Consider the following 17,036-nt stretch of genomic DNA (forward strand, 5'->3'; position numbering starts at 1 on the left):
GATATTTAGGACCTATCCCACCTTTAAGCCTTCATTATTGTAATCATATAAAGCCATTAAAAAGACAACTTGCTGCCGATTTAACAATATTTTGCCATGGACATTTAGAAAATCTCTCTTCCGGGGAAAACCGTACTCTTTAGGCTTATGTGCACACGCTGCGGAATGGTGTGCGGATTTTTCCGCACTCATTTTGATAAATCCGCAGGGCAAAAACACTGCGTTTTCCCTGCGGATTTATTCGTCCATGTCCATTGCTGTATTTTTAATTACTCATCCCCCATGGAGGTTGAATGGCATAACAACCCGTGGATCCGGTGTCTACCACATGACCAGGACGGATGTTTCTGTCAATGATTTCCATTCAATGAGTGCAAGCAGAGATCTTGTAAATTTGTGAGAAATTCATGCACAAAGAAACTTTTCAGAATGCAAGAAAAGAGCTTCAGTCACTAAAGCTAGAATGGGATAGCCCAGGGCCTTGCCCTCTACTTTGATATGGATCAGATCGGCGGCGGTCCGACACCCGGAACACATGACGATCAGCTGGGGTTGGCTGTGACAATAAGCCACGAACAGCACTGTCTAGTGGCCATTAATGGGAAGTGCAGCTTTGCTTCTATTCACTTCAATAGGAAGGGAGATTGACAATCCCTTTAATAACAAGGCTTGAGAAAGGCAATTATTTTTACAGTATGCACTCATAAATCAAAGTCTATAATGAAGGTACAAGACAATTTGTTTTCTTAATATTAAATTCTTGTTAATAACCAAAAACAAACAAACAAAAAAACCAATTCAAAACAATCCATATAACTTTGGGTAAAAAAAAAAAAAAAATTATTTTTTTAAAAAAGCAAACATTATAAACCGAAGTTCTTCCAGGGGTAATAACCAATAATCACCCCCATCATGTGTGTCCGTATTGGTCAGCGACACTCAACATTAACACCTGGGCAAACCGTGGTCACAGACAGGTTTTCTTCCCTCCGGCTAGCACTGCTCTTTCCTAATCTGCTTTTCCCTGTGATACGGATGGTGACGGCTCGTTTGCTGAAAAGACAAAGAACAGTTTGTCATCTGCATGTACAGAATGACATATAGATATTGTGTATCCCAAAATAATGGCGCCCACCAAAAACTCAGCATCTCCAAGCTTTGAGCAGGAAAAAAAAAAAAGTCTAAAAATATTCTCCGTTAATCCAAAATGTTTTAGAAAAATAGCAGTAGAAAGGAAAAGTTCGGTTAATGTCCTCCAAACCTCCCCTGCCTTCAATTTAAAAGCAATTTTACTTTGCGCTGTGCCCAGAAGAACGTAAAACAGGCGGAATCCTGGGGACAGCATATCTGACAAACCGGGTTACACTTCCCCATGGACAGGAAGCGCTGCTTCTCTCCGGGAAACCAGAAAGGGGCAGGAGAGATGCATACAGGGCCTTATGTGTCTGCATAGTGTGGTCTTCTCTACGCCTCCAGCAGCGGATCTGTCAAATACCCTGAGACATAACTCTGCTGCCATGTCCCAGTCTATACAGCAAAGCCGAAAACACATAATGTCAGCCTCTTGGGTGCTCCAGTGGCCAGGGTGAGAATTACAATTTCAGAAAATAAATATTATGTTAATAAAACTTGATTTAAAGTATTAAAAAAAGCACAAGTCTCCACATCTACCCACCTTGACCGACCAGCAGAATATCCTTTGTAAAATCCTTTAATGCCACGTAAAGAGTTGGGTACTCAATGACCGTTTTGTGTCTGAGGTTCTCTAGAAGACTTTTACTGGAGTCCAGCTCATAGTACCTAGAAAAACAAGAAACTTATTTTAAGAGCAAAGGAAGCAGCGCAACTACGAAGGTTACCCCTCCGATTCCATACTGATGACCCTTCCAAAGCTAATTATCGTAAGACCGCCGTACATACATGATACAGGGGCGATACAGAAAGCTCCCTGCTATATCGACCACAAGCTTAAACTGGAAATGCTGAACCCGACCCACTTCGTCACATCTGGGCTCTTTTCGTAATACAGGTATGTTATAAATATATACAATTTCCTATTTTAGACACATTTAAAGGTGCTGGGTTTCAAGTAGACAACCCCTTTGGGATATTCACATTAGCAGTGTGACCATACCTGTCTGGACCAGGAGCCTTCCTTGCAGCCATCATAAGCACCGTCACATCAGATGGCGACTGCACATATTCTCTTAGCCTGGAAGACAAGTAGGAAGTGGTGATTAACCGTCCAGAAATAGTCCTTATGGTTATACGACGGTTAGTGGTTGGCTTTATCTACCATATTGCAGTCTGCAGTTTACCCCTCACCCCCCACTCCCCCGAGGGTCTTAATTAGGAAAAGGGTGATTAAGAAGTCTAAGCTGGGAAATTAAACAAATAGACTCTTCAAAGAGGATGTGATTACAGTCTCTAACTCCTCGTTTTGGAGGTAACAACCCTAGTCAGTATCTACCCTTTAAAAAGCCTTGCCACGTGACATTGCGTGGCCTATAAATCTCCCTGTGCCAACTTTATCCCTTAGACTCCAATCAGTCTTCTATTAGGCACTGATGAGAGGTAAAAAACCTGAAACAGCGGTACATAGAAAATAATGGAGACTCACAATTAATACATACCTTTGACGAATGATTGGATCAGACTCGGCCGGATCAATGTAGGTTTTTAGGATCTCATTGACAATTTTACTATCTGGTACCCTACAAAAACAGACAAGAAGAAACAAATAACTATTTGAACATGAGCTACCTTCCCGTAGATCTAGTCAAGTTACAGCAGCCATTTTTTTAACCACTGGGAGTCATTTTGTCACTCAGCCTTCGCCCCTCTCAATTGTGCCTCCTATCGTACACTGGATTGTAAAAAAAAAACAAAAACAAACCAAAAACAAATACAATCTGTACTTTACTCACCCTCCCTAGGTCAGGCTTTGAGTCACCGCTGCTGCTCTTGGTATCTGTTATTGTCTGCAGCGCCGATGTCGCTGTTGATAGCGTTTCAGACAATCACGGCATGAGCCACTAAGTTCAATGATTTGATTGGCTGCAGCACCGTTGATGTGACGTCAGGGCTGCAGCACCGTTTATGTGAATTCAGCACAGCAGCACCGTTGATGTGACATCAGGGCTGCAGCACCGTTGATGTGATTTCAGCACTGCAGCACCGTTTATGTGACGTCAGCGCTGCAGCACCGTTGATGCGACGTCAGCGCTGCAGCACCGTTGATGCGACGTCAGCGCTGCAGCACCGTTGATGCGACGTCAGCGCTGCAGCACCGTTGATGCGACGTCAGCGCTGCAGCACCGTTTATGTGATTTCAGCGCTGCAGCACTGTTGATGTGACCGCTGCAGACGATTACAGATTCTAGCAGAAGAAGCAGAGACCCGGGGAAAGTAGAGTATATTTTCTTTGTTTATAGAAGCTGCAGCAAAGGGACTGTGATTTTGGGAACCAGAAAAATTCCTGTACTGTATTCATTATGTTTTGTAGGAAAAATGGACGATGACATAATTTGGTTCATAAAATAAAAAAAAAAAAATACTAAAATTATTACATATTACTATAAATAATTACCTCTTTTCCGTGTACTCGGCCCGACTCTGCGGAAACTGGAGCTGTAATTGCCAGTAAAATCTTTGTTCTCTAGAAGGAGAGACAAGGACATGACGTAAGACCCGGCTTTTCTTACATACGTCGGAGGGAGATTTCTATATATATAAGTCTATGATCATAAGTGACGAGGTCCGGCCCGGCCCATGTGCTTCGCAGCTAAACCCGAGCAATATTTGGTTGCTAGGCCTGTCTGTGGCACGGCCGTCACGTCCCTGCACCCGAGGGTTATAAAACGCGGCTTTCTGGGCTGCAGACTGGACTCTCGGCCAAGGAGCGGCCCGTCCTGATGTAATGTTACTGAAACGCCCCGACTCCTGGCTCCGGGAGCTGTCGGCTTCTTCTCCCACACGCGTCACTTGTCTCTCCGTGGACAGACGAGGCTTTTGATGCCGCCTCACATGGCACTGCCCAGGCCCAGTTATAAAGGAACACATTATTTCTATGTACGTCTGGAAAACACGCAGACTGCTAAATAATATTATGTAATAGGTCAAACTGAACTTTATTTTTTTTTATGTTAGTAGCAATGGCGCCACTCTTGTCCACAGGTTGTGCGTGGTATTACCACCGAGATCTAACCATCATGTATCAGCAGAAAACTACTTTCCTGGACAGGGACGCTAAAAAGGATATTAACAATTGTGCACCGTTTGCTTTCAGTCGCTTCTGAAATGTATTATCTATTGTTAGGTGCAGAATGAGTTAACTGAGAATCTGTCAGTGAGCTCCACATACCCATCTGGCAGAAGTTTAACACTTATTACTATTTTTCTGGGCTTTTCTCTACAAAAAAAAAAAAAAAGGAGCCTGAGAAAAAGAAAAAAAAAAAAAAAAAAAAAAAAAAACAGTGCAAAATTTGCAATGACACCCAACTGCAAAATGATTTCTAACCATAATCACAAACACCTCTGAAATGCTTTGTGGTCCTGGACAGGACTGCAGATGTTCCTTATTAACTTAAAGGAGTGTGCTGCAGTAACACTAATGGCCACTACACAGTGTGCGGCGCTGTGCTAGGTCTGAGCCGCGGCAGCGTCTGCGATCAGCGGATTGTCGGCAGAGGGATCGAGGATTCGGACACTTCCTCAGTTTTCTAGATTGTAACTAATGAATGGACTCCTTTATGGCCAATATTCAGGACAGTATCTGTCCAGTTCATGTAGGTGAGCGGCTCGTCACTATGCATCCTGTAAGAAACACCGCTCCTAAGCGAGCTCCAAACTCTCATTTTCCGGAAAAAAAAAAGAATATTTAGGTTTCCAGTCAATGACTAATCCAAGAACAAAAATATATATTTTTTTAAAGTACAAATTTCTGCTTTTGCGCAATTATGATTAAAGGAAACACTCCAAAATAAACAGAGCAGGCGCTCACCCACCCCGCCTGGGTCCAGCATCGGCTCCCTGCTGCTGCTCAGGTCTCTGCGTTTTGGCTGCAGTATTGGTGTTATGTCGACAGTGTGTATAACCGCTGCAGCCAATCACTTAGCTTCACGGTGGACGGCTGATCTCAATGACTGGTGATGCATGCGATTAACGTAAAGTGACCGCTGCAGCCAATCTATTAGCTTAACGGCCGTGCTGAGGTGGACGGCTGATCTCAATGACTGGTGATGCACGCGGTTAACGTAAAGTGACCGCTGCAGCCAATCTATTAGCTTAACGGCCGTGCTGAGGTGGACGGCTGATCTCAATGACTGGTGATGCATGCGATTAACGTAAAGTGACCGCTGCAGCCAATCTATTAGCTTAACGGCCGTGCTGAGGTGGACGGCTGATCTCAATGACTGGTGATGCACGCGGTTAACGTAAAGTGACCGCTGCAGCCAATCTATTAGCTTAACGGCCGTGCTGAGGTGGACGGCTGATCTCAATGACTGGTGATGCATGCGATTAACGTAAAGTGACCGCTGCAGCCAATCTATTAGCTTAACGGCCGTGCTGAGGTGGACGGCTGATCTCAATGACTGGTGATGCATGCGATTAACGTAAAGTGACCGCTGCAGCCAATCTATTAGCTTAACGACCGTGCTGAGGTGGACGGCTGATCTCAATGACTGGTGATGCACGCGGTTAACGTAAAGTGACCGCTGCAGCCAAAACACAGACCCGAGTAGCGTGAGCATCTGCTCTGCTTATTTTAACCAATTTCTTAAAAGTAGAAATCCCTTTAAATAGCCAAAAAATTAATAAAAATCTACGAATGATACGAGTTCTCCGCGCTCTGACAGACATGGATAAGATGTGGAAACCCTCCGTGCACCGTACAGCACTCTGTCCTCCAGCTTGGAGGACGGCTGAGCCCTGTAGTACCCACGTGTGTGTCCGCCGCCAGCAGAAGCAACACCCCAAACAACCCGGGCCAATCTGCTAATGGTGGGGGGCAGCGAGCGCCAGGACAAGCAGACCTTGTCTGTAAATATCCACGTAGAAGCCGCCGTTTTCATCTAAATACATCTTTTAACACTCGATCTGATGTTTTGGTTCCAGGTCGGTTTCCCAGAACAAACACGAGTCGTACAAGAGGCTTGTGTGAGCCGCCTGCATGCCGGACCCGGCACATGGGAAGAATGTGGGCTGCCAGCAGCCGCGCAGATTCCTTTGGAAAGTTGTAATGTTTGTGAAGCAATGAGTCCGAGTCTTGCAAACCCAGAAGAAAAAAAAACCGCTCACTTATTTCCATTTGGTTTCCGCCCCTGGTATGCAGCAAAACACTGGAAAACCTCAACGTTGCTTTGAAGGATTTCATATTTCTCTTTTTCTTTTTAAAGCAAAATATGCATCTTCTCTATCAGAGCATACACATTAGTCCATAAACAACCACAAAGGTTACACTCCGCATCTACATATATTTATCAGAACCCAAAGAAAACCGGGGAACAAGGAATGCATACAACAATAAGCAACATTTTATTTATTTACATCAGATAGATAAAAATGGATGAATAATGTCAGACTATGAAGACACAGCAAAAGAGACTAACTCCCTTCTATAGGCGACATGTAAAGTTGCATTAGGCCAAGTGGTTGCAGGAGTCACCTGCACATTTGGCTGAACAAATAAAATATTTCACTATACTGACAATACCAGAATTACCAATCATACGCTAAGTGCCTTTTATAGCATTCAAAAGGTGCACGTGACCACAAGATAAATAAAAGAGGCTATAAAATTATATAGAGGTATGTACATGTAAATAAATTAGAAGACCAAATAGTCATAAAGTGGCTCAGTGCATGGGGAATCAGATGTGGCTACTATCGAACGTGCAATGCATACAGCAATGTAACGGATCAGATTATTGCATGCCACTACGTATAGCACATTGGCAGTATTGTAGAAGAAGAATCGTCAAATCGCGCGTCGGGGTGGGAGATAATAATTTTTATTTATATAGCGCCAACATATTCCGCAGCACTTTACAATTATGCGGAGATACAGCACTCCTTAGCTTTCTACCCAGGATGTAACAGATCATATTATTGCGTGCCACTACATATAGCACATTGACAGTATTGTAGAAGAAGAATCATCGAAATGCGCGTCGGGGTGGGAGATGCAGCATTCCTTGGTTTTCTACCCAGGATGTAACAGATCATATTATATATTGCATGCCACTACATATAGCACATTGACAGTACTGTAGAAGAAGAATCGTCGAAACGCGTGTTGGGGTGGGAGACCCAGGAATAATCTATCCAGTATCGTGGTGTCAACTCATGCTACTACAATACTGTCAATGTGCTACATGTAGTCTCCTTTTGCTGTGTCTTCATAGTCTGACATGAGGCATCCATTTTTATCTATTTGATGTAAATGTTTAGGGTAAATAAAGTGTCACTTCTTGTTGTATACATTCCTTGTTCCAAGGTTTTATTTGGGTCCTGATAAATATCTTCTCTATTAGGATTACATATTATGACCGGTCTTATGGTGGTCAGACACAGAAGATGAAAGTCCGCCGAAGCGCAAGATTTCTGCAGATTGTGCACCTCCTCATGGCTGATAATGGAAACAATGCATCGTGATCAGCAGGTCGTAAGTTACACGGCGACTTAAATCCTCGGCAAGTCATGGTAAGATCTGGGCATCAATGCTTCCAAAATTATTGCTCAGACTCCAATTCTGCACTGAGAAGTTATTGCATTGTCTGGTGCCTGCCCAGAAGCATCCACAATACCTGGGAGCTGCGCACACGTCCCGGCAGGCACGAGTCAGTGCAATATTATCAGCGCCGTGCACTGTCCAATCAGCAAGTGAGGGGGAAAAAATTACGACACAGTCCGTCCATGAGTCGTGCCGATATCACATCCCATAGTCCAGTCTACTATAACTATGGACCTGGCAAAAAATAAAATGGATTGTCAGGATTACTAGAACATCTAAAAACAGCGCCATGCGAGTCCACAGGCTGCGAGTGGTATTGCAGCTCCCGTGTGGCTACTAGGTTGTGCTCTGCATCCTCTGTAATTGCTTTTAGCATAAGATTCCAGCTCAGGTGACATTTTGGCAATGAGAGAAAGAAATAAAGAAAACAAAAAATCCACATTTAACATATTTGCTGCGAAACTAACCCCAGTTGCCAAGTCTTCCCTGCGGCCAGAGAGGATTCTTGCATCTGGACACGTCCTGTCGCCATTTTGTTTCCTTAGCTCTGTGTCTTAAACCCCCGACCACATCCTCATGGTATGAACACGTGCGTCTGGCCTCGCAGAGGGAACGGCCACGTCCTGCTGATGTGGTCAGTGGGCAGAAAAGGAAGACATTGGCTGTACGTGGAGAACAGTAAATATTGCAGATATGACCAGACAGGGGCCAGACCTCAGACCGCACGCACCGCCAACCGAGAAGGGTGAGGATTAATGAGCCACATCCCGATCCAGCGAGAACGTGCCGAGCCCCGGGTCACATCAAAAGGGCTCTGCTCATCTCACACATTGTAGGAATGGGGGGGGGGTCATTCAGCGCTGGGGTCCTGCCATCATCCTCTATGGGAGGAGACCGAGCACGCCACTGAGCTTAAAGGGGTTTTCCATTACTACAGCAGTGGTCGGATACATGAAAGGTTCCCTTTAACATCAAATTTTGGGGGTCTGAGATACACCGGGTTGCTTGCTGGTTGACCACCAGTCTCTGCTTCCTATTACAGGGATGACACCCGGATACACGTACATGTACCATAGTCCTTTTCTGTAGGGATCATCACTGCAGTGGTCACAGGTCCCTTTGACAATATTTCATTTTCGGGCAGTGACAAAATAGGTAAAAAAAAAAAAAAGGATAAATATCGCTTTAAAGGGGTTAATTCATCCTCTATCTTCAGAAGCACCCACCTCCCCGACCTCCTCCTTGCCGCAGTGGGTGCGCTCCTGTTTGACAGCTCTGGCCATTGTACCTTGTTGCACTTCAGTCTCTGATGCCGCCATCGGAGGAGTATTAAAACAGTCCGGATCTAGAGATACAATCAGCTCCAGAGCAGCGCTTACAAGCTGCGCAGCAAAAAGCTCATGTTTAGCCACCGCTGCTAGACTGCGACGGTGGACGGTAACTTGGGCAACGAGCATCAAAAAGTAAAATTCTTCAGGAAAGGACTTGCAAATTGCAAATTAATAATGGGAAAGTTACTTGTCTTTTCAAGCACTCTGCAACTTTACTCACAAAACAATATGAGAATAATGCTTTTTTCTTCTTTTTTAATAATAAAAAAAAAGGGTTTAGAAAAAAATAAAATAAAGGGTTGCTTTACTCACCCTTCCCGGGTCCAGCACTGAGTCTCCGCTGCTACTCTGCGGTGCTGATGTCATGTTGATCATGATTACTCAAGCTGTCCTTTCTTTTTTGGGGAAAGTATAGGGATTGGAATATTATATATTCTGATTCTCTCCGTCCCGCCGTGCCCGACCCTTGCATTCTCCGCAGGCCGGTTCTCGCCATGCTTCCCCATTTTCCATGGCTTCTTTCACTTACCTGATGATATACACACCACACACGGGCATAAATACACTTATTTGTGCGGAGCCACACACAGGCACAGTCTCTGACCCTGTTTATATTTTCGTTATTTTTTAGGATCAGAGCCCCCCGGGCGTCCATACCTGAGTACATAACTCCATTAATACCACGGTTTCCCACATCTGAGCCGGCCGCAGTAACATCCCCCCTCTCCGGCCCTCACCACTAAGGGCCCTCTGTTTGCTGGACGGCTCTAGAAGCTGCGGTGCTCGGGCCTCGGACACATGAATGAATTCCTATGTTTGCCAGGAATTTGCACGTTTCCCTTAGACGGAGATTTGCACAGAGCCGCGCTCAGGTTGTAGCGGAGAAGAAGAATTGGCTGTCAATTCAGTTTAATTTGGCAGAGGACCATTACATTTCACATCCTGGGGTTACTCTCCACTCAGCAGACAACATCTTAATATAGGTGTCATCGAGGTGCGAATGGTCTGAACCAACTGCGATACAACTTACACACTGTCCCGAATTCCTGCGACAATCGCTAAACAGACACAGAGCAAACAGAAGGACTGGAATCCTGGCCTGTCACAGCAAGACACCGATTTCACAGGAGGAACGCACAACCCGAAATCTTTCTATTACTTTCAATTTAAAAAAAAAAAAAATCCAAGAAACGAGAAGAAAAACTGCTGATAACAGAGAACAACAGCGGGAGTTGTGCATATAACCGACTAAAAATCTTTGATGACCCAACACTCGTATAAAAGGGCGAAGCGTGTATAACTTACACATTATAAGGGCATGGGGCATTTTAGAGGGTTAATCTCATCTTGATAAACGAATAGTGCTTAGAAAAACAAGCACTTTTGCAATTTACTGCTTGTTAAATTTTGCAGCCGTTCTTGAGATATTAACACTTTTGTTTAACTCTCGTTGCCTAGGAGACCGACCACCGCTACTTTCTGCGCAGAAAGGCTACGTTCACATTCGCGGCTAGCGCCGCAGCGTCGGGCACCGCAGCGGCGCCGCATGCATCATGCGCCCCTATATTTAACATGGGGGCGCATGGACATGCGGTGCACTTGCTTTTTGCGCCGCATGCGTCCCTGCGGCGCCCGCGTCGGGGCGCAGAGGACGCAGCAAGTTGCATTTTTGCTGCGTCCAAAATCAATGGAAAAAAGGACGCATGCGGCGCAAAAAGCAGCGTTGTGCATGTGTTCACATTTGCGCTGTGCGTTGCGGCGGCGACGCTGCGGCGCACACCGCAAATGTGAACGTAGCCAAAGCTGGCTGGGCTCCAGTGATCCTGGTCAGCCCTACAACAGCATTTACAAGCTTTATAGGAGAGAACTTTTAAGCGCTGCGTATGTTCTGCTGTCTAGCAGCGGAGGTCGGTCTCCAGGGCGATGAGCAGTAAAAGTGTGAATATCTTAAGAACAGCTGAAGATTTTAATAAGCATTAAGTTGCAAAATTGCTTGTATTTTCGAGCGCTATCTGACAATACCGAGTTATGAAAATGGGATTAACCCTTTTAAGTGTGAGAACCCATTAGTCAAAGCAGAGAGCAGCCATGAACATCAATTTTCGTTCCGAGGTACAGATGTGAATCATAAAGTTACCCATTCATTTGGAGCCATGTTATACTACTTTTTCCCCATGCAGCACCAAGTTCTAGAGCTGTCAGGGCATGCTGGAAGTTGTGGTTTCACAGCAGCTGGGAAGCAACAGGTTAGCGACCTCTGTATATAGGAGATGGAAAGCAATGCTGATTCATGGCGTTATACCTAATGGGTGCAGGGTGGTCCAAGGGGGTAAATCCTCTGCCTGACCCGAACACCCCCCATACACAAGAGATGACTGTCTTTTCAGAGGACTTCCATCTAATGTGTATGGGGTGGGAGGTTTTAACCCTCAATGACTCGAGACAATGTCATTCTGTTCTGGGTCTGCACGGCGCGTCAGTCTCTCTCCATCTGATGCGCGGAGGGAGACACCCAGTGGACAAGATCTCATCTGGTCTCCTCGGATCAATCCTGCGCTGCAGCAACCGGAGGGGATGAAGTTTTACTTCGCTTTCACTTTTTCTTTAAGGATTAATTAAAATGAAGTCTTTGCAGTAAAACAATTTACAACATTCAAATCTACATAGAAAGGTGCTCTGGAAATATTTTGCATTTATACAAAAGTGCATTTTGGAATGACTTTAAATTTCTACCTAAAAAAATGACATTTGGTCCCCAAATGTCACAGAGGAGGGATCTCCATTTATCTCTTTAAAACGGGGCTCTAAAATCTCGCAGCCTCGTGAATGTCTTTCCATTCACTTCTATGGGAGTTCAGAAGTGAAACCAGACCAAGGCTGGTGGTATGGGTCACCTATTCTGGAGGTGGGGGGCACACGTATCAGACATTTATGTTCTACGATGTTGTACACAGACATAAGAAGTCATGATCTGCTGTATTAGAGCAAGGAGCCTACGTGATCGTTGCCATATTGGGAGCTACTGCCATCCACTGCTTATGTCGCAGGTCCATTAGTTGCAGGGGGTCTTGGAAAGCTGCGTTAGGATAAGCAATGGGGGAGTTAACAATTGCCTGTGCACAATTAGGGTTCTTGAAAAAAAATAAGTTTGTCTAGAAAGTGGCTAATATCTTTAGAACTGAACATGTCAGTCGCTTCCCTACCCTTTTTCTTGCGGCTTATATCACTCTGTACAAGACTGAGGACATTGCACAGTAACAGTATGATTCAGGATCTGGGGACAAGCTATTATATAGGGCTTTGCATGTCATTCATATGGGTATTGGTATTACTGTACGATCAAATTGCAAGATCTGTTCCACGCTGTGGGGATAAAACTTCTTTTACAGTCACTGATGATGATTAGACAGCTCTATCACATAATTAGGGCACGTCACAGGCAACAAGAATGCTAACAACCGCCTCCAAGATTTCTCCCGAATATCCCCCATCCTCTGGAATTCCATGCCTCAACACATCCGACTATCCACCACCCTCGGATCCTTCAGACGGAACCTGAAAACCCATCTCTTCAAGAAAGCCTACAGCCTACAATAACCATTCTGCCGCCTCGCCATCGCCAGAGCAGCCGCCTCACCACCGCCAGAGCTGCTGCACCTCCGACCTTCTGTCTCTTCCCCACTATCCCATAGAATGTAAGTCCGCAAGGACAGGGTCCTCTCCCCTCTGTACCAGTCTGTCACTGTAAACTTGTTTACTGTAAATGATATTTATAACCCTGTATGTAACCCCTTTCTCATGTACAGCACCATGGAATTAATGGTGCTATATAAATAAATAATAATAACGAGAGTTAGTCCAGATTTCCAAGTGAAAAAACAGGATTTTTGGTTGCTTACCGTAAAATCTGTTTCTTGGAGCCTCCATTGGGGGACACAGGAACCACGTTACTGTAGCAACAAGGAGGCTGAGGTTTTAACGCACCTCATCCATACAATGTGGATAAATAACCCCGTAGAAATTGACAAGTGTGGATTATAAACCATGTCAATTATTTTTGCAGCAGATTTCCCCCTTTGCAATGCAGAGAATCAAATCTGCACAAACAGCATGTGTCCTATGTGGACGCGTCCTATGTAGAAGATGACAGTTCACCTTCTCCCAATTACATAAATGGTCTGTATAATCCAAGACGGTAGCAGGAGGCCGAGACGCAGGGTAGTGCCTTATGTGACAGCCAATCAGTTACCGGATGGGGGGGATGGCAAGTTATGAATTTGTTGCTGGACTTCTTTAAGGTCAGACTGAGGAAGGATCTAACTTTTTGAAAAAGCTGAATTTTCATATATAGAATTAAACAATTACAGGAAATACCCAACTTACTTTTTATGGAAAAAGGTAGAATTTGCTTTCCTTTTTGAAAACCCAATCGGTAACAGCCTGAGATCGATGTCTTGTTTCCGAGCTCTATTCTTCATATAATTTAACTGAAGAACAAGAACACAGCCGTCAGGAATAAACCGGTGTAAGGGATGTCATATAATATCCGCGCATTCATGTGTACTGTATATAACGTGTACTGCATCCATTATGATAAGGTGCGCTAATTCACTGCACATCATCCCACAGTCGGGAGGGGATAATACACATAGGCCCCCGATTCATCAAAGCATTTCAACCCAGAAGTCAGGAGTGAAAAGCTTTAAAAAATGGCAACCTTTCACTAATATTTTGGTTCTTTTCCTATTCTCGCAACTTTTTCGCCTATCTTGATGAATCGGGGCCAATATGTAAGATGAGACTATACTATAAAATACGGAAACGTACAAACTTAGCAGTTGATTGCCGCGTCAGCATGGCATCCCTCATGGCAGCATCTGCCACCCTGCCGGCATCTTCCAGAAACCGATAATCTGTTGGTTAAATTATAGATCAGTGGTAAGAGACAAAGTAATCGCCCCCGGAGCAGCACCAGTCTTCAAAGGGGCGACACGAAACACAGATTATAAAGTACGCAGAGAAGCTCGTCCGGTTTCTGTCTCCACTTAATCGTGTCAACAGTGTCTTTTGTCATTTTTAATGTAGCATTGCTGTTATGCACAATCAGCCGATATCATGCGCCACTGACCAGTTATACTGTAGGTGCCAGAGTCCGGCTACAATAACCCCCCCCCAAAACTCTACTTTCCACTAAAATGCAGAAAAAATAAGTGCAAAGTTACCTACGGGTCCAATATAGTTACTCCGATGTCTAATCGGCCTCCCTGTGGGCTTGTGGTTGCTAGAGTAGCTAATCTGGAGAAGTCCCTGTATAACATTGCTAGTTACAGGGCCTCCATTACAAAGTCAGCAATGAAGCCCACGATGAATATCAATATCAAGTGGTTGAAACGAATAACAATGCTGAAAGTCAAAATCCGCCCACCCTGTCTATGTATCATCTCCCAGAGTTGTGTCTAATGTGAGCTGCTAAGGACCAGAGCAATAAACGCACAGGACAGAGATAAAGCGGGAGCAGCGTCTGTTACGGCAGTATCACCATGCCATGTGTAAAACAGTTACCACTGCCATTCGTTGAATTAATATTTAATGTGATGTCTAGAAACAGCAGAGTTGGTTAAACTCAGAAGGGGGTAATGTGGTTCATGAGACTCACTGGATTCTACAACTGAATGTGCGCTTTCCTGCAGAGAGAGATTTATTTATATAGGAGTAAAGGGATCATCAAGACCTGCTTCATTTTCCTATGACAACATATTACTAAAATTCCAAATATATGGTAAATTATTGCCCATTGATCTGGGAGAGAAGTGGGTTTAGTAACATGCTACCGGATATAGTAAAATGTGAAATAAAAGGTGGAGACATAGTATATATAAGACACCGGAGGGCGAGTATAAGAACAGGGGCAGAAACCTTACAGCAGAAGCACCCCCCCAGTGCTGAACACATCCCTAGTGGAGAGGCGCTTTGATTATTCAAGCCTTGTAATGAAGTAAGCAGGAGAGATTTCGGCATTTCTCTCAGTGCAGTGGTGAGCGGACATACTCCTGTACTTCTCCTGTGCTCTGTGGACACTTTACTTACCACTCAGTAGATGGAGGTCACTAAATGTACTTAAAGGGACAAAGGCCGTCTTGTCTCTGACTCCGCTGCAAGCAACGTCCACTTTATGCTTCTTTACACATGGTAAACTGAGAGAAGACAAGGAAATAGTGAAGAAAACAAAGAACCCAACACAGAAAGTCAGAGTGAATGTCACACATTACCTGCAGGAATACTTCTGACATCGCGGGCACTTGTATTTTGCCTCGTCACTTCCACAGGTCTCACAGCTACGAGAAAACACACAAAAAGCACAAATCAGTACAGTCATCATAATGGGCGATTCACCATGTGGACTAAAGTATGTGCCCCCCCCCACTCTGGGGCTTCTCTCGTCTCCCTGTCCCCCGGGGGCTTCCCTCAGATCCCCGCCCCCCGGGGGCTTCTCTCGCATCCCCGCCCCCCCCGGGGGCTTCTCTCACCTCCGCCCCCCCCGGTGGCTTCTCTCGCCTCCCCTCTCTCCCGTGGCTCCTCTCGCCTTCCTCCCCTCGTGGCTGCTCTCACCTCCCCCTCCCTCTCGCCTCCCCCCGTGGCTCCTCTCTCCTCCCCCCCCCCCCCCCGTGGCTCCTCTCTCCTCCCCTCCCCCCGTGGCTCCTCTCTCCTCCCCCCCCCGGAGGCTCCTCTCACCTTCCCCCCCCCCCCCCGGTGGCTCCTCTCGCCTTCCCCCCCGGAGGCTCCTCTCGCCTTTCCCCCCGGAGGCTCCTCTCGCCTTGCCCCCCCCCCCCCGTGGCTCCTCTCTCCTCCCCCCGGTGGCTCCTCTCGCCTTCCCCCCGGTGGCTCCTCTCGCCTTCCCCCCCGGTGGCTCCTCTCGCCTTCCCCCCCCCGGTGGCTCCTCTCGCCTCCCCTCTCTCCCGTGGCTCCTCTCGCCTTCCCCCCTCCCGTGGCTCCTCTCGCCTCCTCCCCCCATGGCTCCTCTCGCCTTCCCCCCCGGTGGCTCCTCTCGCCCCCCCCCCCCTCCCCCCACTCTGGGGCTTCTCTCGTCTCCCCGTCCTCCTGGGGCTCCTCTGACCCCATCACAGACATTTTTATGGAGTCGCCCTGAGCAGATATAACGGCTCCCGCTCTTCTGGGGAGATTCCTACCAGATTTTGGAGGCGTCTGTGGGGACTTTTGTCTGTTCATCCACAGAGACCTGATGACTTTCCAGGATATAACAGCTATAGTACAACATTATCACAAACTGCCAGACCGGCCATGCTGGGACTTGCAGTGCTGTCCGCACTCACCTATATCTGGACATCTTCGTCTTCGGTCTCACTGTAAGTTCCCATTTTCCCTCAGTCCCGATTGCACCAGGGACCAGTAAACCCTCCATGGCAGCTCCCGTTTCCACACGTGCGGACTACTTCCGGGATCGCTGAGATGTAAACAGGAAGTTCACGCGGCCGTATTGTGGGCGAGGCAGAAGAAAAGGAAAGAAGGACGGGCGGCCATCTTGTGCGTGGCGGAAGTGCGTCATGCCCTTGGCGAATCTCGAGGCCTCGTTGTGGTTGGTGGAGGCATGGTCACGTGGTGCTTAGGAAGCCTGTAGGAGCTCTGCAGTGCAGTCCGGCTCTATTACGATGCTGAAGTTGGTTTCTTATTCAGCAGTTTCTTATTCGGCTATTTTTTATTTTCTGTTTTTTTCAGGTTTTTCAATAAAAATGAACCATTCTGAGTATATAATAATATGCGGTCATGTGTCCTCTTGTGAATACACTTAAAAACAGATAAAAATATTAGAAGGCTGGCACAAAAATGGGCATCAAAGTGGGCACTGAGGTATGGTATTAAAGGGGTTAAATGGCTTTGTACCACTGATCTGACACCTGCCTTGCATACCTTGTGATGCCCCACATCAAGTTCCTGTCAATCCAGCCTGGCAC

General features: G+C 46.0%; 1 protein-coding gene across 1 annotated transcript; it reads right to left on the reverse strand.

Moving 5' to 3' along the window:
• Positions 1–639: 639 nt before the first annotated feature.
• Positions 640–16,725, reverse strand: ZNHIT6 (zinc finger HIT-type containing 6). The gene is made up of 10 exons (XM_077277535.1): positions 16,398–16,725; positions 15,336–15,401; positions 15,154–15,260; positions 13,894–13,979; positions 13,450–13,553; positions 3,590–3,658; positions 2,634–2,714; positions 2,135–2,212; positions 1,676–1,800; positions 640–1,053 (listed from the first exon to the last, which is right to left on the reverse strand). Exons 1-10 carry the CDS (start codon positions 16,484–16,486, stop codon positions 1,010–1,012), a joined length of 849 nt encoding a protein of 282 aa, XP_077133650.1. The 5' UTR covers positions 16,487–16,725; the 3' UTR covers positions 640–1,009.
• Positions 16,726–17,036: the final 311 nt, after the last annotated feature.

This window comes from Ranitomeya variabilis, chromosome 8 (assembly GCF_051348905.1).
Source record: "Ranitomeya variabilis isolate aRanVar5 chromosome 8, aRanVar5.hap1, whole genome shotgun sequence".
Taxonomy (NCBI): domain Eukaryota; kingdom Metazoa; phylum Chordata; class Amphibia; order Anura; family Dendrobatidae; genus Ranitomeya; species Ranitomeya variabilis.